This window comes from Apteryx rowi, unplaced genomic scaffold, assembly GCF_003343035.1.
Source record: "Apteryx rowi isolate R43461 unplaced genomic scaffold, aptRow1 scaffold_68, whole genome shotgun sequence".
Classification (NCBI taxonomy): Eukaryota; Metazoa; Chordata; class Aves; order Apterygiformes; family Apterygidae; genus Apteryx; species Apteryx rowi.
In genome coordinates, this window is record NW_020450960.1 from 3,274,089 (window position 1) to 3,297,814 (window position 23,726).

The 23,726-nt window shown below is 64.5% G+C and overlaps 1 protein-coding gene across 6 annotated transcripts in view; it reads left to right on the forward strand.

Moving 5' to 3' along the window:
• Positions 1-9,002: 9,002 nt before the first annotated feature.
• The window catches only part of LOC112975573 (microtubule-actin cross-linking factor 1, isoforms 1/2/3/5-like), an 82,091-nt gene continuing 67,367 nt past the window's right edge, over positions 9,003-23,726 (forward strand). For 2 of the 6 annotated variants that reach the window (XM_026085862.1, XM_026085860.1), the window contains exon 1: positions 22,333-22,534. In XM_026085862.1, coding sequence (XP_025941647.1) covers positions 22,432-22,534 — 103 coding nt within the window. In that variant the 5' untranslated portion in view covers positions 22,333-22,431. Of the gene's footprint in view, positions 9,070-22,331; positions 22,535-23,726 lie in introns of those variants that run through there. The other 4 variants (XM_026085864.1, XM_026085863.1, XM_026085861.1 and 1 more) reach the window with 3 other exon arrangements.

Consider the following 23,726-nt stretch of genomic DNA (forward strand, 5'->3'; position numbering starts at 1 on the left):
GTAGCTAGTGCAGAAAATCTTTGATCTCGTTTCAGTGGCAGATTTAAGAGACTTGCTGGAGACCTGAGCGTTCAGAAAATGGCTCGCGTTGTTTCATCGCTCCTTTTTTAGGTGGCACAGCATTGTTTGTATGAATTCACGTCAGGCCTTTTCCTTTTCAGCTCGCACTTCGGGGTAAGAATGAAATCTTTGACCTCCGTCTGCTGGTTTCTGGCCAGTCTCCTTTCCAGGCGAGTCCCATTTGTGTCAACTAAGTTTAGACTGCTCTGGACATACCATGGCTGATGCCAGCATGAAGAAATCACTCCAGCCTTCCAGGGGAAGTATAAAAAGAGTATTTTTTGCTGACTCCTGGAAGCGTCATAACACCATTGTTTGAATACCAAGGTGACAGATCCCTTTATACACACCTAAAACGGATAAATCCAGCTGGTGGAAACAGCAGGAGACTTCAGTTTCCAGTTTCTGCTTTCTTTGTACGGGCAGAAGGAATAACAGAGCTCGGGGTGAGACGTGGTGGTGGGGAGGCTTCTCTGGGCCACGGCTGTGGCGCCCGATGCCCGGCAGATCGGGAACAGGAGCAGCGCTGGTCGGAGCAGGGGTCAGTAGCAGGAACGATGCTGCTGGGAGAAGGCAGCAGGGACCCCGATAAAGCTGGTTTTGCTCCCGTCTCTCTTGCGTGGGTGAAGTCCGTAGCCCTTCCCAGGGCCCTGGTTGCCCCGGAGAATGGGGGGCCGGCGGGAGGGGGCCGGGTGCTGCCGCCAAGCTGGGCTCCTGTATGGGGCAGTGTTTCCCTGCCAGCTGGAGCACAAGTGGCCAAGCACTGGTGCACTGGAGCGGAGACGAGTGTGGGCCAGGAGCGCCGACGGGACGGCAGGAGACCGCAGCGGGGGCGAATGCGCTGGGCAGTGCCCAAGTCCCCTTGGCAGCCCTCTGAATCCTCCGTTGAGTCTTTAGATGCTTCGGTAAGGCCCCCTTGCTTTCCCCCTCTTGCGCTGGGTGGAAGCGCAGCCCTCCTTGCGCTCCGAAGGCACTGTGACCTGCTCTTCCAGGCTGCTTTTGTGCAGAGCCGATGTGGCTCAGCCCGGGCGGTTAGAGCTGCAGCGGCGCTGGGCTCCTCCGGAGCCTGGACTCGCGTTGGCAGGCTCGGAGCGCCGCGAGGTTCGTGGTCTGGCTGCGGCGAGGTCACCGAACCCCTCCGCAGGCACGTCCGGCTTGTGCAAACGGCACGGAGGCCGCCGCGTGGGTAAACACACGGTTCTTGGCTTCATCTGGCTCGAATCGGAGCGGGATCTAGGGAGAGCAGCGTGTCGCAGGGCTCGGCGGCTTTGCACCGTGCCGTGCAGCGGGTGCTCGACTTCCCCGCACCAAGAGGAGCCTCCGTCTCCCGACGGCGAGCTTTCCCTGGGGCTCGTTTGCTCCGAAAGCAGCCGGGAAATTGCTGTAACTCCGGTGACCGGAGTAACGTGGGTCGCTCCGGAGGAACGAAGAACGTCTTGAAGCGGCAGCGTGACTGCCGGGGCTGAGGGCTGCGTCATTGCCAGCCCACAGCTGTTCTGCTGCAGCTTCGCGGGAGGCAGGCTCCCCCCTTCCCACCCCTCTGGCCCCGCGCGGGCGCCCCGAACGCGGCTCCAGCCGCCGAGGCCGGGAGCGGAGTCGCCGAGAGGCGTCGTGGCCTTCGGTTCTGCGGCCTCCCGTGGCGGCGAGCAAGGCAGGGGGAGGGAGAGGAGCCCTTGGGAGAGGAGGAGGAAGGTGAACTATTGCCTTGGAGACGAGGCAGCGAGTGTGCGGAAGCGAATCTCCCTGCGCTCGCCGGGGAACTTCAGTAAATCACTTGCTTTCCCTGTCCCAAGGGCTCCGGTGGGGTGGGAATGGCCGGAGGCAGCGGAGGTTGAATCCATCCTGGGAAGGAGCCTTGGAGGACAAACGCATCCTCGTTAATATTCCCCGGGATGGTTTCTGCAAGCAGCCTCCGATGGGCACCCTGGTGCCGTACGGACGGGGCTGACGGATGCCGGACGCGCGCTGCGCTCGTCTCGAGACGTCTTTAAAATGCCGCAGGGGACTGGCTGCATCGAGGGGGAGCCGGGAGGGTGTTTCGGGTGGGGGGGCCGCTCTCCTCGAGCCCAGCACCGGGCCCCTCTCCCGTCTGCCTCGCCGCCCGCTCCGTCTCCGTGAAAGCAGCTCCCTGCAGCTTGGCCTCATGCGGCGCGGCCGGCTCCCGCCCGACGCCGGCCCCGTTTTCCCGGGCGGATGAGGCAAGCGCTGCCCCGGGGCCGAGGCGGCGCCGGGGCGTGGAGGTGCGGCCGTGGGTGTAATGAGAGCGCGAGCGCGCACCTGGGCCGGGGCCGGCGCAGCGCTGGGAAAGCGGTGGGAACTGTAATTACCGGGGCCCGTCGCGGCCTGCACCGCGGAGGCTGGCGCCGCGGGAGGGGACGGGAGCGAGGCGCTGCCGCGGAGGCCGCGTCCTCGGCGCCAGGAGCCTTGCCGGCGTCCGGGGGAGCCGGGCTTGCGGCATCGCTGCCCCGTGCCGACCTTGAGCTCTCCCTTTCCTTCCAGGCGCTCTGCCTGGAGGCTGGCCGGGAGCTCCGGATGCCACCGCTCAGCGGTGGCCCCGGCTGGCGGGGCAGCTCCTGGGCCGGGCTCGCTGCCGGAGGTCGGAGCCGTTCAAAGGGCCTCCAGGTCTCAGAGGGAAGCCTCCGAAGAGGAGGTGTCCTGGCGAGCGCGCTTCCCAGCAGGCAGCGTTCGCAGAGTGCAGAGGATGTTTGTGTTAATCAGCTGGGAAGTTTCCTTCCCGAGCCCAAGCAGCGGGTTTTTGTGTGCATGGACAATTTCCACCGGCCTGGGGGGCAGGGGAAGGGAGAGCCTTCAGCCTCAGCTTCCCGAGGGCGAGCGGGAGACATGGGATGGGGCTGGGAGTCTGGGTGACTGCGTTTAGTGCAGGTCTGGCTGCAGGCATGGCAAGAGGTGACCCGAGATGCATTCCCTGCATCCGTGTCGGATCAGCCTGGCGATTCCTGGGGGGAGAGGTGCAAGAAGAGCAGGGGGGGGGGTCCGTAAGGAGATTTCGGATGGGAAGCAGGATGCTGTTCCTGGCACGAGGGGTAGGAGGACGGACTCGCTCTCCCCCACACCCTCTTCCCTATCGGAGCAGAAGCACGAGCAGGCTCTGAAGGTGCAAAGAGGGAGCCTGGATCAGTATGTCCTGGCCATGGTGAGACGAGTCCGCCTGCAGGTTTGGGAAATGCATGGCTTGCAAAAAGGCAGCTTGCCCTTGCGCTCCGTCCCTGCAAGCCCGGCTCCACCAGGTCCTATCTGTCCTGTAATTTCCCCTGATTATCGGAGATTTGGATCAGTTAGCTCTGGGCTGCTGGCCGGGACTCCGAGAGGGCACGATTACTTTTCTCTTGTTGTTGCTGTTGTTATTTCTGTGTGAATGAAATGTAGCTGCCTTTCCAGTTTTCATTTCCTGTTTGATCCCGTTTCCCTCCAGTGAGTTCAGAATTGCCTGCCGAAAACCTCGGGGCCAAGGCTGTTTGCAACACGGGTTTTATTCTCACCCGACAACCAAGGGTGGTGGAGCATTTTTTTGCGATGCTGGAGAAGCCTTGTCAGCTCCCGCGGGTGACGCACGCTGCGCGGGTTTTGCACCCCGATGGCTTTTCCGTTGGTTGTCACCTCCCACCGCTTTTGCTTGTCCTCTCCCAGCTCCCTGTCTGCGTTCCTGCTTGTCCAGAACTCCAAGGGGATCCGGCCTCCTCCGGGGCTGCGGCAGGAGCCTGGTGGGGAGCAAAGTCGCGGCATGGTTGGGAGCAGAGCCGGGTCTCCCGAGTCCCGCTCCTGCACCTCGTTCCCAAGGTCTGGCTTTGCTTCGGCTCCCGCTGCCTCCCTCTTCGGCTGGCTGTCGCTTCCTCCTTGCCGGTACCGCTGCAGAGCCCCGGAGCTGTGGTCCCTCTCTCTGCTTTGGTCTGAGTGGGAAATTTATGCCGACTTGTAGTAATGTCAATTAAGGGCGTAACTTCCGTCTTTGTTTTTATTAAAACTGGTAAAAGGTCCATGGTAGATTGCAGCCCTAGCAATTCAGAAGTGCTTTTGCCAGCAGCTTATTTTTTTTCCTCCGGGAAACCGTATACAAGGGCTCCTTTGCCAGGGAAATTTGCATTGACCTTGGGCAGTTTTGCTGTTCTGCTAAAACCGTACGGACAGGAGGGAGAAGCTGCTCTTGGTGCTGCCCAGGGCCAGGCCGTTCCCATCAGCCGGGCTGCCTTCCTCCCGGCGCCCGGCTCTCCCCTCGCGCCAGCGCGCCGGCCCAGGGCAGGCGTTCCCGTGCCGCGAGCCCGGCCGGCCAGGCTCTGCAAAGATAAACGAGTCCCGAGCCCCGGGCTTGGTTTTGGTCGCTGCTGCAGGGTTGCATGTGTCTGCCCTTGATCTGGAAGAAGTCCTTGGCACCGTGTGAACTCCGGGCCTTTCCCCGGGAGCAGAGCGCCGGTGATGGCGCGAGGGTTGCTGCGAGCATGTTCCCGTAGCACGTTTCCCACGTGCGGCGGGACTTGTGTGCACGTCAGGGAATTAAATCCGAGGGGGGCACTGCCCCGCAAGCCCCAGGGTGGTGACGGCACCCGCGCAAAAGGTTTCATTGCGAGCGGCTCCAGACGCTGCACGTGGCGATATTTCATCCTCTCCGGCTGTTTCGGATGCTTTCGACTCTTCTTGCAAAGGGCAGTTGTTGAGCTGGGAGATCTTGGGATTCCTCGGCCAGGCCGACAGCTGGGCGCACGGTAGCGGCTGCCGGAGCCGCGGGCTCCCGTTGTCCCCCGTCCCCCTGCGGGCTCTCCCACCCCGGGGCGCACAGACGGTCCCCGTGCACAGGACTGGCCGCGGTTTTTGGAAGCCAGCTGGAGCGATCCTTCCCAGGCCGGGAATTCCAGGCGTTCCCCTGGCGGAGAGGGAGCCGGGATGCTTATGAATGGGGTCTGGCAGGCGTCGGATCCGCTGCGCCTTAACCCCGTCCAGCCTGGAGGAGAGCAAGCGCCCTGCACCGAGCACAGGGCCCAAGCGCAGCGTGCAGCGAGGTTTTCTTAGCTGGGAAGCGTGGGAGCAGCGTAAGAACCAGGAGGAACTGGATTTTCTTCTCTCACTCCTCTTCCGTGCCGAGGAAGCGGTTGGACGGTGTCCGTCCATCCGGCTGCCCCTGCTCTCCTAGCTGCAGTCCCAAACCACGTGCCTCTGCTCCGGAGAAGCCGGCATCTCCCCTGGGGTGAGGGAGGTGCCGAAGGCTTTTCTCCCAATCGCGGGGTTCGGTGGGGGAATGGGGAACGCCCGGCCGGCAGCTCTCCCGGGAGGGATCCACATGTGCAGACGAGCATCTCCATCCCCGCTTCGTGGGTGATGCGGGGCTGAGCGCCGCGAGGGCCGGGCCGGGTGCTGAGCGCCGAGCAGCTCGTGTCACCCCAGCGCGGGAAGGCTCCCGGCGGTCGTTCCCGCGAGTCCCTGACCTACTTTCGCCTTACAATCGCGCATTTGTGAGCGGGGGCCGGCGGGAAGACACCCAAACCTCCCTGGAAGTTTAGAGTTACTTTTATCATTCTGGCGGTACAAAGTTAACGCGGTTGCCAGGGTCCGGGAGAAAAGCGAGCCGAGGGCACGGGGCGAGGGTGGGAGCCGGGGCTCGGTCCGGGTCATCGATAACGGCGGCTGAGGCAGGCGCGTCGCTCTCCCCTCCCGGGCCGCTAATTGTAATTTTACAGAAGCGGCCGTCTGCCGGCCTTGTTGGACGACAAGCTGGTTCGTGGCTGATCCCTCCCCTTTGCCGGGAAGGGGAGGATGAGGATGAACGAAACGGGCACGCTCCCCAGCTGGCTTCGCGGAGCTGCCGGGTCTCGCTCGCGTTGCCTGGTTGGGCTTTGTTCTCTGCTTCCGCGTGGGGATAGCGGGTGGGAAGGACTCGGTTGCTTCTCGAGGGAAGGTTTGATGGAGGAGGTGAATCCCGCCGGAGAGGACATCCCCGAGGCCGGAGACGGGGTGTCCCCGGGGTGCTGCCCCCCTGCCTCCTGCCTTGCGCCGGGAGCTGCTTCTCCTCCCCTTCCCCGTCGCGGCAGCAGCCCCTTTGTCAGCAAGAAGCCGTTTTTTCAGAGGAAAATTCCATTGTGCTATTTTTAGTGGTGACAACTTGGCTTCTTGCGATGACTTTATTTTGCTTCTCGCCCTGCCGGGAGGCGAGCAGGGAAGCGCTCCAGGGAGCAGCAGGAGCGCGGGGGGCCACAGCGGGGCCGGGGGCTGTCGGGGGGCCGCTGGGTTTTCCCAAGCCGGGTCTGGGGCAGACAAAGAGCTTCTGGCCGCCTCCACCCGGCGGTGGGTATAAATTTTCGGTGCAGCCCATCCGTGGCTGTTCCGCATGGCCGCTCCTGAGCGATCGGATCTGCTCGCTCTCACCGGGATGAATTAATTTCCTCCTGCGCTGCTGCAGATCGATAAATCCACCCGGGGGTCGGGGCAGCTTCGCGCTCTGCAGCAGGTCCTAGAAACCCGTGTTGCCGGAGGCCGGGCTGCGGACGGGAGCGTGCGGCGCAGAGCCGCACTTGTCCCCAGGGCTTCTCGGTCCTTCCTCCTTCACTGGGAGCGTGGAGTTTGGAAGGAGTTTCAAAAGCTTTTGGAGAAACTCCTGGAGGCCCATAGGGTTCAGATCTGCTCCCTGTTTTTTTCCTGCGGGCCAGGAAGCCTTTCTGGTTCTCACTGAACCCTGGAAGATGCTTCCTCCTCCCCTGCTCCATCTCGGACAGCCTGAGCGGTTCCTTTGGGTCTGCGTCACCCAAGGAGGCGCTGGGACAAATTCACTTTGGAGTGCGGAGACCCGCTTTGCGTTCGCTCTTACGCGAGGAAATGCAAAACGCTGCCTGTTCCTGGCGCTTCGGTGGCTCTTGCTGGGCCATGGGTGCTGCTTGCCCTGTCCTCAGCGGTGGGTGCACGTCCGCCTCCGGCGTCTCTAGAGATGGTTATGCGGATGCTACAGGAGGCTGTGTGCGCTTGGTGCCTTCACCCAGCGTGGTCCAGTCCCCGGCACAACGGGCCGCTGAGACGCCTGCCCGGAGCCTCCCTGCCGTCCGCGTGCCCCCAGCGGCTCTGCTGCGGAGAGCCGGGCTGGTGGGACCGTGGGTGACCCTCAGAGCAGCGCGTGCCCCAGCGAAACACCTGCATCCAAAGGGGAAGGTCCAGGGCATGACGAGCCGCTGGCCAAGGAGAGATGGGCCTCTCCTGTCTTCTCCTTTCGGAGCCAGAGGGATCAGGTAATTCAAGCCCGAGGCACCTGCCACCTGCTTCGCTCACTGCCACCGTTGTCCCCGTAAAGAGCAATTTTGGCTCTTGGGTTCCCGGAGAAGCAGCTGTCGGGAGCAAACGTGGCAACTGGCCTTTGGGATTCGTTGCATTGGAAAAGAAACCGATCCACCTGTGCCTGCCTCCGGAGAGGCGTACGTCCATCTCCGAGCAATGCCTCTGCGCTGCCGCTGGCCCGGCCTTCCTCCGAGCGCTCCCGGAAAGCCTGAGGAGGGGAGCCCTGCGCAGGGCCAGCTGCGGGTTTGGGGCACAGCGTGGAGGAGGGTTGCTGCTGGGAATTATTCCCGCGCTCATCCTCGCTGCCAGCAGCGCGTCATGCACATAGATGAGGAATAGCATCAGCTCCTTCGGAGAGGAACGTGTCTGTGCCGTGCCTGTAGCTCTTCGGGAAACGTTGGCGCTAGCGTGCTCGCAGGAGCAATGCTGCCGTTGCTGCTTCGGTGCTTGGAGATGTCGGGGGGGTTTTGCACTCGGTGGCAACAGCGCTGAGCGAGCGGCGACAGCATCACCTCCCGGAGCAGAACCCGCTCCAGCCGAGCCCGGGAGCGCCGTCTGCCTTGGGCCACGCCGGCTCGCGCAGCCCCCGGGGAGCGAGCAAGCTCCCGGGCCTTGGGGGTTTTTCTGGAGTTGGCTACAAACGGCAGCGAACGAGCAGGGTAGTCATCTGTACGGAGAGCGGTGTAGGAGGCTGGAAGAGGGAGCGGGTTTCGGGAGGGAGTGGGAGGCTCCTGAGCGCGGCAGAGCTGTTGCTCGCCAGCCTTGCCTCTTGCTGCGCCTGGGCTCCTGGCAGTGGCTTATCTGGCTTCTGGTTACGTTGCATTATTGTTCTTTAATTTGACAGAAATCCCGTTAAATTCCCCGTGGATACGCGTTGCGCCGGAGGGCAGTTATGAACGGGGAACGTGCAGCCCTCGGCCACATTCCTCTTGGATCGCTCTGGGCTGGCTTCTGCTGCCAGAAATTCCTTTAAAACAAGTAAATCTCCTTGTCGGTTTTGTAACTCTTTCACGGTTCGCGCGGGGGAGCGCGGGTCCCTGCGAGCACGTGGTGAGCGCGGGGCCTTGGTGCGCGCCAGCGACGAGGCGGGAGAGGAGCCCGGCTCCGATGGCTCGCACGTAGCCCGTTTCTCCGGCACTTTGTAGGGCTGCTCTCGTGGTTGCTCCCCAGCTGATGTCCTGCTTCCAGGTCTCCCAGTGGGACCACAAGGAAGCCACCCCAGAGCCTCCATGTGGTCTGTCCGCTCAACGCCTTTTCCCTCTCCTCCGGTTTCTTTGTGCGCCTCTTCAAGCCTGTTGGACATTTTCGTTCCCCTCCCAGTTCCTCATCAGTCAAACGTGCTCCTTGCCCGAAATATCCCCAGGACATACAATCCCTGAAACCTAAAGCGCGGGGCCGGGAGGGGGCGAGGGGCCGGGGCGGTGGGAGCCGGAGCGCCGGGTGTGCAGGGAGCCTGCCGGTGGCTCCTGGCTAATTTGCAAAAAGGGGGGTGGCTTGGGCCCCGGGAGGCTTTTCAGGCGCTTCATCAAATACGGAAGCACAAAAGACCACGGTGCAGCCGGGCTCCTCGGCTGACATCACTGCAAACGGTGGTCAAAGTGCAGCCCTCGCGCAGCGGTGCTGGGGCGCGGTGCCGCTCGCCTTCCCCCCCCGCCGCCACCGCTTCCCCATGCCGCCCGGCTGGGAAAATGAACTTGGAGAAATACAAGAAGTTCCTGGACGGGCTCAGCAACCTGAAAGGTATTTGGAGCCCTCCTCAGTGCCGGTGCGGGGAACGGAGAGTGGCGGCTCTGCTGCCGGCTCGCGTCCGCTGCGGGCGGCTCCGAGGGGACGTCGGAGCCGTGGGCAGTGCCGACTGCTAACGCTGGCAGCGGGAGGAGAACGGGAGCTGGTTTTGGGGTGTCCCAGGTGCTCCTGTGTCTCTCCGCAACCTCTGGCAGAGTCCTAGCGCCTGCAGCCGATGGGGAAACAGAGCCCTCCGGGGAGTCAGAGGAATAGCTGGCTTGCCATGGAGACGGCTGCGGCAGCAAGGAGAGGTCTTGCTTTTCGTGGTTTTACCGGTTTGTCTTTTATTTGGACTTTTAGCAGTGCGTGCGAGTGCAAAGCAATCCGTGCGGCAATGGTTAACCCGGCCCTGCAAACAGCGGAGCAAGCGGGAGCCACTTTGCAAATAACGATTGAGCAAAGCAGTGGAAATCAAAATCGGCTCTCTAAACGGAGAGGGCCCTGCGGCTGCTCCGGGGGGCCGGGAGGGCCGCTCTGGACGGGGGGTTCGCTCGGCTCGGCTTTGCCTCCTGGGCTCCTCTTGCCCCCGCCGCTCTCCGGGGAGCTGCTTAACCCGATACCTGATGGGGCTCTGCCGGGGGGCCGGCGGCAGCCGCGTTGCCCTCCGGGCGCTGGGGAGCAGCCGGGCTGCGGGGTGGAGGGACGGGGGCAGCAGGGCAGCTCTGCTTCCCCAGGGCTCTCTGGCAGCAGGGACTGGAGGCCGATCCTGGGATTTGGGAGGGATCCCATGGCTTTTCTTCTGGCACTTTGTTTAGGCCTGACTCCTCCACCCAAAGCATCTCGCCACCTGGTTGCATCTCGCTCTCGGGTTGCAGCGCAGCCCAGGCGCTTCCCCTGGGTGCCTCTTCCCCCGGCGAGCACTGCCGGGACCCGACCAGGCAGCTCTTGGGAGTCCGGGATGCTCCTGCTGCCAGAGGAGCCTTTTGCTCAGGGACTCCCGGTTGGCCTCATCCTGCAGGGGACATTGTAGCAGCCCTGCTGCAGCTCAGCCCTCGCCGGGCTCTGGGAGGCAGCTGGCCCCAGGCCGGGAACACTGAGCAGACTGCTGTGGACAGGCTTTGGGATTTGCCTGCTGGAAGGAAGGTGCCAAGGGAGAAGAGAGGAAAGGAAAGGAAAAAGCACCCGCGATGCTGCCGCCCGTCATCTGAAAACATTCGCATCAACTTCCCCCTCCCCTTTTACAGCCCTTCCTCCGTACAGCTGGGCTTCGCCAGCTGATCCTGCCATAAAACAAAGGTGAATCAATTCAATGTTTAATTTAGCAGGGAGCCAAGGGAGTTGTCACCGGGAAGGCTGGCCATCTCCCCGCCACCCCGGCCTCGTGCCGGGCTCGAAACGCTCCTCCGGGAAAGGGTTAACCGCGGGCTGCTCTGGGGCCGACAGCTGCCGGAGTTGCAGCGGCCGCGAGGAATATAATTCACTCTCTTATGCTGGCGTGGTGTCCGTCATAAATTTTTTTGGCAGCCTCGCTGCAGCTGGCACCGGGAATCAGTGTGAAAGGAGCCTCGCGCCGCTGCGCTGGGTGGCGGCGGCTGCCAGAGCCCGTGCCGGGACGGAGGGAAGCGCCTGGGAAATTGGAGCACAGCTGCCCCCCCTGTTCGGGGAGCAGGGGAGGGAAAGACGGAGGATGACAGTGTAAAGGATGCAGCGGGAAGGCGAGAGCGCCCTTTGCGTGGGCGCAGCCGGCCCTTTTGGGGCTGTTTGAGGGTTTCCCGGCGGCGGCGGGGCGCCGAGGAGGCGCGTCGCGTGCGGTTAGTGTTTGGCGGCTGCTCGCCTGCCCGCGCCGTGCCCCTCGGTGCAACGCTTCGGCGCTCGCCGGGGCTGGGCGTCCTCGTCCGCTCTGAAAGCCGCCCCGCCGGGCTCCCCGTTAGCTGCAGGCTTGGCCCAAGCTGGTGCAAAGCAAGGTTTCGCTGCCGGAGAGGTTTCTTCCCCCCCAGCCGCCCCTTCTCCCCCCGCCGTCTCTATTCATCTCCCCGGGGAGGCAGAGGCAGCGGCGGATATCGGAGCTGGGACCGTTTCATATGTAAATGGCCGTGTGTGCGCGAGCGCGGTCCCCGGACCCCCGGCAAGCTGCCAGCGCCGCGGGCTTGCAGCGAAGGCCTTGGAGAGCTGCCCGGCTCCCCCGCGTCCCCCTGCGCCGGCGCGACGGGCGCTGCTCCCCGGCGGCCGGGAACCCTGCGGAGCCGGGGGGGCCGGTCGGAGCCGCTTTCTCCGCTGGCTGGAGCAGGAGAGCTCGGCCGTGCCGGGGGGTGGCTGCCCCTCCGAGCCGGCCGTGGCCTTTTTTCCCCTGGCTTTCGGAGCGGTGGGTGCAGAGGAAACCGGTTTCTCCTTAACCGCAGGATTTGCTCTCGAGCTGCAGGTCGTTTTGGGGAGCGGATGAGATAATGTAGGTCACCCAGCCTTTCCTGAAAGTTTCCTGTCTCGGGTTTCCCGGGGCAGCAGACTGTCACGGCCCCAAGGTGACGAGAGCCTTGGGCTCGGCTCAGGAAACCCATTTGATTACAAATTTATTGCCGGGTTAATTTTATCCCCGGCATGAGGAAGGATGGTTTCACTTTCCCCGAAGTTTGTTGTTTACTTGGCAGCCAGATAGAATCCAGCATCTCCTTGGCCTTCTCCAGCGCGCTGGGGCTAATCTCCTTGCTTCATCTGACCTTGTCATCGGCACGTGCTTCCCCGGGGGAGCAGGGCTCTGATTTTTTTTTTTCCCCCATGACCGGGCGTCCTCGAGTGGATCCATGACAGCACCGGGGAATGCTGCCGTCCTGGGAAACAAGCGCCCAGGCTGCCCTGGGGGGTTTCTGCTGTTTAAAAAAAAAAAAAAGGACGGTTTCTCCTTCCCCGGTGCCTCGAGGGGTGCAGAAGGGCCGGTGCGGCGCTGGCACCGGGAGCGCGGCGCCTGCTGGCGGCTCGGCCCCGTCCCCGCGCGCCGTCGCTGTTTGCTTTTGGCCCGTCACGTGGCGGCTTCCCTGCGCCGGAGCCGGGGCCGGGGCTGCGGCCGGGCCGCCCCAGGTGGCCGCCCGCGATAAGAGACTGGAGCCGCGATCCGGGCTCGCTGCCGCGGGTGGGGGCCCCGCGTGCTGGGCTCGGCCGAGGCCTCCGCTTCCCTCCGGCTCCCGGAGGCCTCTCCCCGTGTCTGGGTTCTGGGAAAGCCCCGTGGTGCCCAGTTAATTCACGGCTCTCCTGCCGCAGCCTCCTGGGGCCAGGGGTGGTTTTGCTCCGGAAAGGTCCAGCCGAGCCCTCGTAAGAGCGTCGCTGGGGCTCCGTCCGGGCTGGAAGGATCCAGCGCCCGTTTCCAGTGTGCGGGGCTGTGCCGGTGCCTTAACAAAGAGGCAAAGAAACGTTAGCCGCGGGATTATTTAATTTGTTTTTTAATGGGGATTAAGTTTCTCTGCAGGAGAGCGGGTCTCTAGGGAACAGAGGTTTCAGGCCCCGGCCCTCCCCCTCCTGTTTTTAATCCCCAATTCCTCTTCGCTGCTGCGCTTCAAGGGCCGCTCCAGCAAGGAGCTGGCGCCGAAGCACCATTTCGGGTCTGCAGCAAAGCCGGGAGCGCAGCCCCGGCCGAGCTCCTGGTGCATGTTCGTGCTCCGGGAGTCCCAGCCGCTCCTGGTGCCCGGCACGAGGACAGCTCGCAGCTCCTCAGCCCCTTCCCGTCCGCGGGCGCCTGCGGACAGCACGTCCAGGAATTGTTTGCCTTCCTCTGGGAAGCAGCCGCTGTCCAAACAGCGCCGGGTGACCCCGCCAGGGCAGGAAGCCAGGGCGGGGGGCCGCATCCAGACCCCGCGGGGGCACCGGAGCGGAGCGCAGCGCCGTGGGAAGAGCTCAGGGTTCCCTGCTCCCCGTCCCCGCCAGGGTGCCCCCTTCCCTTCGTGGCTCCAGGGGCCGAGACCTTCTTTGCTGAAAGCGGGCTCGGAGGAGCGTGGGGCTTGCCCGGGCGCTGGGTCCGGATGGGCTTGCGGAACGGGTTGTGCCCTATCCCTAGCCGGCCTCGCCGCCGCCTCCCGCAGGTCTCCCATCCGGGCGCTAATCGGGTTTTGCCCTGCTTAGCTTGGGAGAGCTAAGGAGCTCACAGCCGCGGCTGTCTGCCCGCCCCGTTCTTGGGGAAACCGGGGGCTCCCTCGCTTCTTCCTCTTGACCTCCGTTTTTATTTAAGGTAGGGCTCTGGACATCGCGCGTCCGGAGTGGGCTCGTGGGTTGCGAGTCCTTCCGTGAGTTGCTGTTATTTGCTCTTTTGCAGCGCTGTTTGCAAACAGGCTGTGAGAGGAGAGGGGTCCGGAGCTGGGGGAAAGCCCTTTCCCAGGCGGGAGCCGCCAGCTGCGGAGCAGGGAGCTCGGGAAGGCCGGGGCGAGCCCGGCTCTGGAGTGGCCCCGTGCGCCGCTGGAGTGGGCTGCCCGTGGGGAGCCCTGTCTAAATATTCGGCTGGGCCAACGCGCCCCAAACAAAGTGCGGATAGTTCCCGCTAGCCTAACGTTTTCATATTTCCTGGGCTGCCAAGAAGCCTTTGGTTCGTGTTAGAATAACAAGCCTGTTTGTGGAGACACCAGGGCTTTTGTTAGCCCGGAGAAAAGGCGTTTTGATTCAGGCGGGCTCCCCCCGCCCCCCCTCCCCGGCTTTCCTGTTTCCTAAGCCGCTGTGAGAAGTGCAGAGCTTGGCCTCGAGTGGCCTCCGGCGACACCGCTCGGAGCGGCCTGCCCCGGCGGCGCGGAGGAGAGGCCGGGCGGTCGCCGGCGTCCGCTTTGGGTGCCGCTTCCCGCCAGGGAGAGGAGAGGAGCCGCGGGCGGACGCCAAGGCAGCGTTTTTCCGCCGTGGCTCCTCGGAGGGAGGATCCGTTTTCCTCGCGCTTTCTTTGCCCGGGGGCCCCTGCGCGGGCGCTCGGCCGCCCGCGGGCAGCGGGAGCCGGTGCGGGGCTCTCGGCAGCGCCGGCCGGGTCCCGCGGGATCTTGGCGTCGCTGCGCGCCACGGTGATGGGCACAGGGGGAATTAGCAAGCTGGTGTTTACGTGGGGCTGCGGCGTCGTTCCTCGCTCCCGCATGGCAAAAGCGGGACCGTTTGCTGCCGTAAAGCCCAGGCCGGAGCAATGAGGACCCGGCGCTGGGAATAACGCGAGGGGCTGGTTTCGGCCCCCCTCCCAGGCTGGCAGCTCTCGGCGCGCTGGCGAAAGCCGCCGTCGTTGCCGGAGACGGAGGCCTCCGCGCTGCACAAAGGCTCAGACCTCGCTGCCTCTTTCTTGGGACTTAATTAATTCCCTGTCAGTCTGCTCGGCTCTTGTCTTCGGATGCTGGTGCTGCCCCCTCCTTGTCAGACTGTTTTTTTTCCCCCTCTTCCCTTTCATTTCCCCGTAGTTCTCCCTGCCTCTGGAAAGCCTTGGCTCTTTCTCTCCCTCCGCTAGCGTGCATCGCTGCTCCTCTCCTCCTCCGGAGCGCGTTCCCCGCTCCCTGCCTGCATCTCCTTGTCCCCGGCCGTGTGCCGGCTCCCGCCTCCTTTCTCCGTCACTGTGCATCTTCCTCTGCCTCTCCCCTCGCCTCCCTGCCGTCTTCCCCGCGATGTGCGTCGCTGATCTCCATCCCAGCGCCCCAAAGCCTCCGTGCCCTGTTCCTCCGCTTGCTCGGCAAGTGGAAAAGCCGGTTCCCTCCTGCCCCAGGCCGACGAGTAGCTGCCGGCTCGGCGCTTTCCCCGAAGCCGGGGTGAACAGCCACGAGTTCCCTGATGTTGTTTAATGATTGGGCTTGCTGCCAGCGTCCTCGGAGGGGTGACGAGTGGGAGGAGGGTTCGGAGAAGCGGGAAGCCGATGAAATCATGCCAGAACTGCTGCATCAGCACAAATCGAATGGCCTCTGGGGCAATCTGGGGTTGCGGGGGGGGGGGGCGATGGGGTTTTTGACACCAGGAACGAAGCAGCGGGATCGCTTGGTCTTGTGCATGCCGGACACGCTCGGGAAGGCCTGCGGGAGCCGCTCGCTGGGGGCGGCAGGGTGCCCGGCTGTGCCAGGGCAGCCGGGCTGGCAGCGCTGGGAGCTGAGCGAGCTCCTGGGAAAGCTGCTGAATCGAGGTCACCAAAAAGCGAGTTGCACCAGGGAAAGGAGGCTGGAGCTCTGTGCTGGTGCTGCTGGGGACAAAACCGGCGTTCTTGCTCCGGTTCGCAAGCCGCGGGACGCAGGGGAGCCTCGGGCCTTCCCAGCCTGCCGGGACAGGCACGCTCCGCTGCTGCTCCGGGGGAAAATGGTGCCCTTTCGAGTTATTCCAACGCGTCTTGTGGCCCTGGGTCCTCCTGCCGGCTGTCCCCAGCTCGGCTGAAGGGTTTCGCAGCCCCCAAGGTCAATCCGCTTGGACGGCCCCGGCTTGGCCCGGTGCGCGGGTGCAAGCGTGGGCAGCCCGTCGCTTTTTCTGCGTGTCGTGTCCCCTGCCAGGAGCGTCCGCCTGTCCGAAGCGCCGCCGTGCCCGAGGCATCGGCCCAAGGGTTAACGGCGAGCTCCGCTCCTAGGGAATGATTAAGCCGGGGCCAGGTGGCAGTTCAGCTCTGCTGTTTGCTTTGCAGCACAAAAATGTTCGCTAATAATATTTGTTTCCAGCCTGACCTCAAACCGTCTCATCCCTGCCATCCACGTCTGCGTGCCCTCCTTTCCCAGCAGTGAGGTGATCCGTGGGGTCCTCTCCCGTGTCCTTCCCCTCCGGCATCCCCCGACCCTTGCCAGGGAGCTTAGCTGGAGCAGCAGCGTGCCAGGGAAATGCTGGAGCAGCCCTTCCCAGAGCCTGGAAGTGAAATGCGGGCTGGATGCCGCACAGCGCCGATATCTTTGCGGTGGGATCGGATGGGTTTGTTGACATTTTCTCCTGCACGGCTCTTCGCAGCCCTCGGATGCGAGGCAGCCGGTGCGGAGAAATACCCTTATGCCGTTGAGCCCTGCAGGTAGCCGGAGGGAAAGCGTGGAAGCGCGGCGGCTCGTTTTGCTCGTTAGGCTTTCTGTCGTGCCAGGCGTCACCGGCAGAGTCGTCCCCCGCCAGCTCTCCCGTCCGCCGTCCCGAGCCCAGGCTTCCCGGCGCCCACCGTGCCGCGTGGCCCGGGCAGCTCTGTGCCGGAGAGGGAAGTGGTTCTGGACATGCAGTTATTGTGGTGCCCAGACGTCTGCTGGAAAGAGGAAGCGCCTCGGCTCCGATCACCGCACTTCCCTTGTGGCATTTCTCGGAGTTCAGATTTTCGCTACTGGCAGCCGGGGGACCGGAGGGCGCCGGAGCGCCGGCACGTCCCGACCGTGGGATCGGGATTTGCTGGGCATTGCCTTGCTGGGCCCAGCAGCCCGTCGGCAGGACGCGCGGCCCCTTTGCAGAGCCGTTTGCAGTTAAATATTCACTTGCGACGGCCTCTCTGTGCGGCGGCTCGTTGGGATGGCGGGATCCGGAGCGGCCTTTTTGCCCCGTCTTTTGAGACTTTTTTTTGCAGCCCTCTGGTTCGACAGCGATGCCGGGGGAAACGTGGGGCGGATATCGCTGTGTTGGGCCTGTCGCTGCTTCGTCTCGCTTGGTTCGGGGCAGCGGCCCCGGGGGGGCTCTCGGGTGGCTGCTGGGGCTGGAAGTGAGCGTAGGAAATGGGAAACATCCGTCATCTTCGCGGTTTGCCAGGCAGGCGGAGGAAGGCACCTGGCGCCCTGGTCCTGCCTCGTCCCGCGTGCTGTCGTTGGGCGGTGACGTATTTTGAGGAAAACAGAGGTTTTGCCTGCACACGCAGGAATCGGTGATTCACCTGCAGGAAGAGGCAGTTCAAAGGAAAGGCGCTGCTGGAGGAGGCTCGGCTCGGCTCACCGGCCCGGAGGGGTGCGCTGGGCAGCGCCGGCAGCCGGGGCCTCCTCGCGCCGCCGCCTTTTTAATAGCCCAAAATCATGAGAAACGTCGTCTTTGCTCTCGCTTTGCTCTCCCAGGGCCCCGCTCGCCCGCCGGCGCTGAGGCCGGGCGGCTCGTTGCAGGCACGTGCGCCTGAGCTGCGCAGCCCGGCCTGCCGGCGGTCCGCGTCTCTCGCTCGCAGAGGTGTCCGTCCATCCGTCTGCGTCCGTGTTTGCTGCGGCTTCCAGGGATGGCCCCTTCGGAGGTGCAGCGCTTGGGTTTAAGCCATTTTGGGTTTAGCCTGTTTCTCTTTTGGAGAAGCCTCCTGAGATTTCCCAGGCCGGTGCATAGGGGAGAGCTGTGCGGGGGGACATGGGCATTTTCCAGGAAAAAGTGTAAATAAATGCCAGTTCTGGCTGAACGCGGACCCCGGTGGGAATTGCCGGCGTTTGCTTTCCGCTCCCGCAGCGTGAACTAGCGACCCGGAGAAGGAGGTGGAGGCGCTCCGGCTCCGGGCAGGGATGACGCTTACAGGAGCGGAGAGGTGCAGTCATGCAGCAGAGCGGATCAAGTTTCAGAGTTTTTCATGTGTATTGGGGAAGATTTGGAGTCATGGTGCAGGTCATGTGCTCGGCTCCTCCGTCTCTGGGTTACGGGGTAGGAAGCACACCGATTTCTTTCCCGCGCTTTGCATGGGAGTGCCGGCTCCCACCTGCTCCTTGGGAATAAGGCGCCGAGCTTAAACACCGAGTGCTCCTGGCCGCTGCGTCGGAGCAGGCTCGTTTCGGTGGAAAGGTGGCGGATGCGTTTCTTCGTGCTTTAGCTTGGTCCAAACTCTAGAGTCTCCTTTCCCTCCTCGGCAATTGTGAGCCGCTGCCGTAATAACAGGGATTTGCCCTTCAGGCCCTTAAGGCCTCCGGAAAGGAGGAAAAGCAAACAGAAGGGGAAAAGGAAGGCTGCCAGCAAGGCCTGCTATCTCCAGCTTCTGCATCGCAGTCACGAGTTGGCGTGCTCAGCGCTGAGCTCAGCCGCAGGCGCCGCCGGTGCCAGCCTGCCCGCGGCGGGCAGGACCGCGGCTCCTATCCGACAGGCTCTCCCGCTTTGCCGGCACCTCCCGGGAGCGCCGGGGGATAACTCACCCGGCTCCTCCGCGCCGCTGGGCGCAGAGCAACCCCGCGGCGGCTCACGGTCCCCCAGCGCGTTCGGGGCCGCTTTTGCCTGCGGCGTCAGGCGCTGCAGGACACGGAGGGGCTTTCCCCGGGCTCGGCTGGCTGCGGTTGTTGAAAAGGGCCCTGGTTTTCCCGGGGCGCTGCCGAATTGAAGTGAAACCAGGGCAGGGCGAGGGTTGCGCAGCGACGCGCCGGCCCTTGGGAAGGGGCTCCGAGCCCCCCGGGAATTTTGGGGAAGGGGGAGGAGAGGCTTCGCCTCCCGCCCGTGCAGCTCCGGCGCTGCAGCGCGCCGCCGGCGTTTGGGCCGGTTCTGGGTCTCGCCGCCGTCGGCGTTTCGACAGTGCCACCTGGCTGCTGCGCCGGGGAGGCTGGCGGCACGGCCACGCTCCGGCCACGCGCCCCGGGATCCTCGCCCCGCCGCGGGGCACCTGGCCCCCTCGGACCACGGAGCAGCACCGGTGCCCTTGGTGCCTCAGCTTTCCGGTTGCTCCACGCTGCTGCCGGCGGCTTCCCGAGTCATATAAGGAGACGGGATGCTGCCGGGTGCCGCCGCGGGAATGCGACGGGGCAGCATTACTCACCAGACGGGCGCACGGCGAAGGGGGAAGACTTGGCCCGAGCCGCGGGTGACTCAGCTCCCGGCTGGACAGGCCGCGCCGGAGCGACGGCACAGCCGAAGGGACGGGGAGGCCGGAGCCGGCCGCCCTTTCCCGCCGCGCTGCGGGAACCGGGCCCTGCAAAGAGGGAAGGGGGATAGCGGGCTGCATTGGCGGTGCTGCCACAACGTGACGTGCGCTGAGTTTCATCCGTGCTCTGCAGCTGCGCAGGGCGGCAGCCGGGCGCCCCGGGGGGTGCGGGCGGTCAGAGGGGCTTGACACCGTTTCGGCTGACGCCCGGGGCCGTGCAGCGAGGCGTCGGGCACCCCGCGAGCCCCAGGACACCCTCCCGCCCGCGGGAGCCGCCTCGCCGCCCCCCGAATCCCCGGCAGGGCCGCCGATGCGCGCCGGCTCCCCACCCGTTTCCTTTTGAGGCCGAGGCGACAGTCATAACTGCGAAAGCCGCCTTGCAAGGAACTAAAATTAGCTGCTTGTGTTTTGTGTGCGCGGCACCGTTTCCATGGCGGGGAGGGGGGGCCGGGGCCGGGGCGGCTGCCGCGGGGCCGAGCGGGGCTTTCCGGGGCCTCCGGCAGGTCGCCGCAGCCCGAGCGAGACCCGAGCGCTGGCGGCGGCTTTCTGCAGCCCCCCGGCATCTGCCGCCCCCCCTGCGCCCAGCTGCGGCTGCCGGAGCCGGGTGAATTACGGCCGTTATCAGTTTCCTGCAGCAGCAAGAAATAGCTTAAAGTGGCTTAGGCCAAACGCGGTCCATTAAAATGAGTATTAAGGGGGGGGGGAGGTGATGGTGGAAATGGGGTTAAATTGAGCGGAATGAAGTGCGCCCCGTTCTTTGTCCACCCCGGCGCGCTCGGCCCCGCCGCGGCGGCCGGCATCGTCTGCGCCGGTCCCGAGCTGGCGGAGGGGGCGGCCGGGGCAGATGTTTTGCTGCAGGGCCGAAATAAAAGCTGAAGGTTGGGGCGAGGGCTCGGCAACGGCGAGGTCCCCGGCGGTGGCGGCGGCGGCGCGGGACTCCGGGGATTTGCTTCTCTTTGTGTCCCCGGGCGCCGGGGCGGCAGAGCCCGCGGCGCCTCCCGCCCGCCGGCAGCCTCCTCCCTCCTTTGTCCCTTCCTGCTATCGGTGCCGCTGTCTTTCTTGCTCTTTCCTCCTCCACCTGATCCGTCTCCCGCCTGCTCCCCGGTACCGGTACCGAGCTGGCGATCCTGCCGTTTTTATTGCAGATCAGGTGTCGGGGCTTTCTGGTGGAGCCCCAGCTGGGGCGATCCCAAAACCTTGGTTTTCCTGAAAAATATAGAAAGAAGCAAACGGTTTCTCCAGGCTGAGCATGCATTTGGCCCAGTGCAGGGAAACGTGGGGCCGGAGTGGCTGAAAGCCGCTTTTCGCCGGGCTGCTGTACGGGAAGCAAGCGCGATGCCCGGGCCGTGTCCCTGTGGGTGCAGGGGGGGCTGGCAGCCGGCTGGGATTAACGGGAAAAAAATAGCTCTTGGTTCCTGGGCCTTTTACCAGCGCAGGCGCATCATGGACAGGTCAGCAGCCGCCCGCGACCTCCTGCCCCGCGGGACGCTGCGCCGTGGAGCAGCCGCTTGGGTACGGCGGCGGCGAACGAAGCCTTTGCGCAGGTCATTCCTCCGGCAGCGCTTCCGCGGCTTCGCAGAAAGCAGATTGCCGGGGATGAAAGTGCTGCTGGAATGTTTTATGTTGGGAAGGGCCAGAGCTCTGGCAAATCCGTTGCATCGGCACGGAGCCCCAGGGCAGGTCTCTCTGTTTTCTATTGCCCGTTTCATTAGCCCAAGCGTCTTTAGGGAGTCTCGGGGACCTGGTGCAGCCCCTCTCCATGCCGTGGCTCCACGGAGCGATGCGCGACACGGTTGCAAGGTGGCCAGCGTGGATGGATGCAGATTTGGGATTCCTCCTCCGCGCTGGAGAGGCCACGGTGGGTTTGGTTTTGTAAAACCACCCGTGGAGGCTTGTTGCATTTTCCCTGTGGGTCTGGCCATGCTCGTGGCTGTCGGGCTGCGGGAGCAGCACGGGGATGATGATTGCAAACCCGTGTGAGTCTGGGTTGGGGTCTGGGTTTCCTGCTCAATCCACTCCCCTGCTTGGAGGGAGCTAGGTGCCAGAGCCTGTGCCACAGACTTGGTGCTCCTGCCTGGATAAATCCGACCCGAGACGGGTGCTGGCCCCACGCGAGCTTCGGCTCCGGGCTCGCGCTGTGAGCAGGGGCTTTAGCTGGGTCATGGTTTTCCGGCCTCCGGGGTAAAGCTCGTCGCGTTAATCGGAAACGGGGCTTCCCCCTTCTCTGCAGCGAGGCTTCAGCAGAATAAACCGCTCTCATCTTCTTGGAAGTCCGGGTAAGATCGGAGGGCGAGCGTCTCGCCGCGTTGGGTGCAGAGCTGCGGCGGAGCGCCCGGCCCACCCGGCGGGGACCGCGCTGCTCACATCCGCCTCGAGCCTTTCCCAGCGCCCTTGAAACCAGCTCCGTGCAGAGGGGCTCTGCGGAGCAGGCGGCAGCGCCCCGGCTCTCCCGGCAGGGTTCGGTCTCCTCCAGCTGTTTCTCCCAGCTGTTTCTTTCCCGTCTGCCCAGCCGTCGAAGGCGTGTGGGGGCGCTTTTCCCTTTCTCGTTAGGGTGTCTTCCGCGGATGCTCTCCCCGGTACACGTGGAAAACCGCCTCTCCCCGCGCCCGGCCCATGGACCGACGGGGAGTCCTCGCACGTGGCACGTTTCCCCCCAAAGTGGAAAGTGTTGCCGTTCTGCTGCATTTTCAGGCCTTTTGCCTCGCAGCCTCTGTGATGAGAGATGCTTCTAGGGGTCTATAGGGATGCCAGTGTCCAAAAAATAGACTGGAAGGAGCAGATTTGGGATACCCGACTCGCAGAATGTCTCATTCGGCATCATTCACTTCTTCCTTTTTTGTTGCTGCTTGGCGCAGGGTTTCCTGGCGTTATAATTATCAGAGTCGCGTTGTTTCCTGTTCGGATCTGTGAAGCGTTCCCATAAAACGCCCATGAGGCCTCGCAGGCTCCCAGCCGCACTCCTGGCTGCGACGGCACGCTGCTGCCGAAAGGCTGCCCCAAAACGCTGCCCGCGTTTCTGAATCGCTCGCCTCCAGTTCGGAGACCTCGGGAGACGGCTCAGCTTCGTGCAGCCCCTGTTCCCTGTGCAGTGCCCATTCCCTGCACATTCCCGGGGCGGTGGAAGCATTTGCAAGCCAGGGAGCGTCGCGGGCCGGGCAGCTGGGTTCGGTTCTGGCAGCAAAGCCCGGCCCGGCCGCGGGGCCGTTCCCGCGAAGTCCCTCCCTGCTCGCGCAGGCCGTGGCCGCCGGAGCCGGCATTCCTGCGGGGCTGGGAATGGAAAGTCAGGAGATGACGTCCGCCCTCGGAGCGGGGGGGTTTGACCGCGTGAACGCCAAGGAAAGATGTTCGAGTCGGCCTGACGCTCACTTTCTCTCCCTCCCCCCCGAGCTCCGAAATATTCCCAGCGGCCTGGCCCTGGCGAGCGGGGGGGGCCCGCGCCCGGCCGGCGCCGCCGCCAGCTGCAGGCAGAGGTTCGCGCTCCGAGCGGGCAGGAAGTTTGCAAAGTCGCCGCGGGCTCTGCACCCGGCTTCCCCGCTCCCTCGCCGCCCCGGCGATGCTCGGCTGCCGCCCGGGAGCCTCGGCACAGAGGGATTCGCGGGGGCCGCGGTGACGGCGCTCGGCGGCGGAGGAGGAGGAGGAGGAGGGCGATGCCCCTTTCGGAAGGGTCCTATCTGCCGCCGGCCGCTTTCGTGTTGAGCCACGTCCTGGGCATCGCCGGCGTCCTGTACTGGAGGAGCCGGAGCGGAGCAGGTACGGCCGCCGCGCCGGGCGCTAAGATGGCTGGCGTCCCGCTGCGCGGGGTCGCGGGCTTTGGTGCCTCCCGGAGAGCCGCGGCCGTGTTTGGAGACCGAGGCAGGGAGGGCTGCAGCTGCCGGGAGGGAGGGAGGGAGGGAGGGAGGGCGACGCTGCCGCTCCGGGTCCTCCCCTCTCTCCCACCCGGCATCTCCGCTCCCTGGCAGGGAGGAGGAGGAGGAGGAGGGGAGGGGGGAGGCAGGTTTCCCGGTGCCCAAACATGGGCTCCCGACCCGTGCGTGGCCTAAGGGGCCGCGTGGTCTCAGCGCAAACCCCAAAAGTGTGGTTTGAGCGCTGCCGCYGAACCCCTGCCGTGCCGGTGTCGAGCTCCAGCCGGGATCCGGGCAGACGTCCCTCCCGTCGTCATGACCGTAACGGCTTCGTTTACCCCCCGACGGTCCCCACAGCCCCGGGAGCGAGGGCTCCCGGACCCCCCTGGGCTTCACGCCGGCTCGCTCAGCAGCTGGCAGCGGCCCTGCCTCAGTTTCCCAAAATAGGGATTATCCGTGACTGCCTCACGCGGGCTGCGAGGATTCGTTACAGGGGCACGCGGCAGCTCCGGGCCTCCGACAAGGACCCTCGCCGTCCGGACCTCTTCTGCCTTTTTGGGTGCCTCCTGGGTTTTTTTGGTTTTCCTTCTTTCCTCTTCTCCTCCAGCAGGTCTTACTCACTCCTGTTGCTCCGTACCGAGCCTTTTCCCTGGGTTGTTTACAGATTCTCCCTTTCCTTGCACTTTTTTTTTCCTATCTGATGGAGCAGGACAGAGGAGCCTGGGCAGCTCAGAGGGATCCACCAGGGCTTTTCCCCAGATACTAGTTGCAAGAGACACTAATTCCTTCCTCCACCGCAACTGCCCGGAAAGAGAGGTGTTTAGATCACCCCGAGGCTCCCTGGGTTTCGTCGAGCTGCAGAAACTCGCAGCGGTGCAGAAACGCACCCCGCTGCCGGCGAAGCGCCGCGTTGCTGGAATTCCCGCGGTTAACCCGCTGCGTCCTGCCGCCTCCGGCTGCCTCGGGGGGAACTGCGCGGCAGCGCGCTCGTCGCCGCACCGTCTCGGGGCTTTGCAGTGTCCTTCCCGAGCTGCCATCTCCTCCCCGCTCCTCGTCCCCGCGTAACTCGCTGGCCTCTCTCCTCTGACGCATGGGAGAAG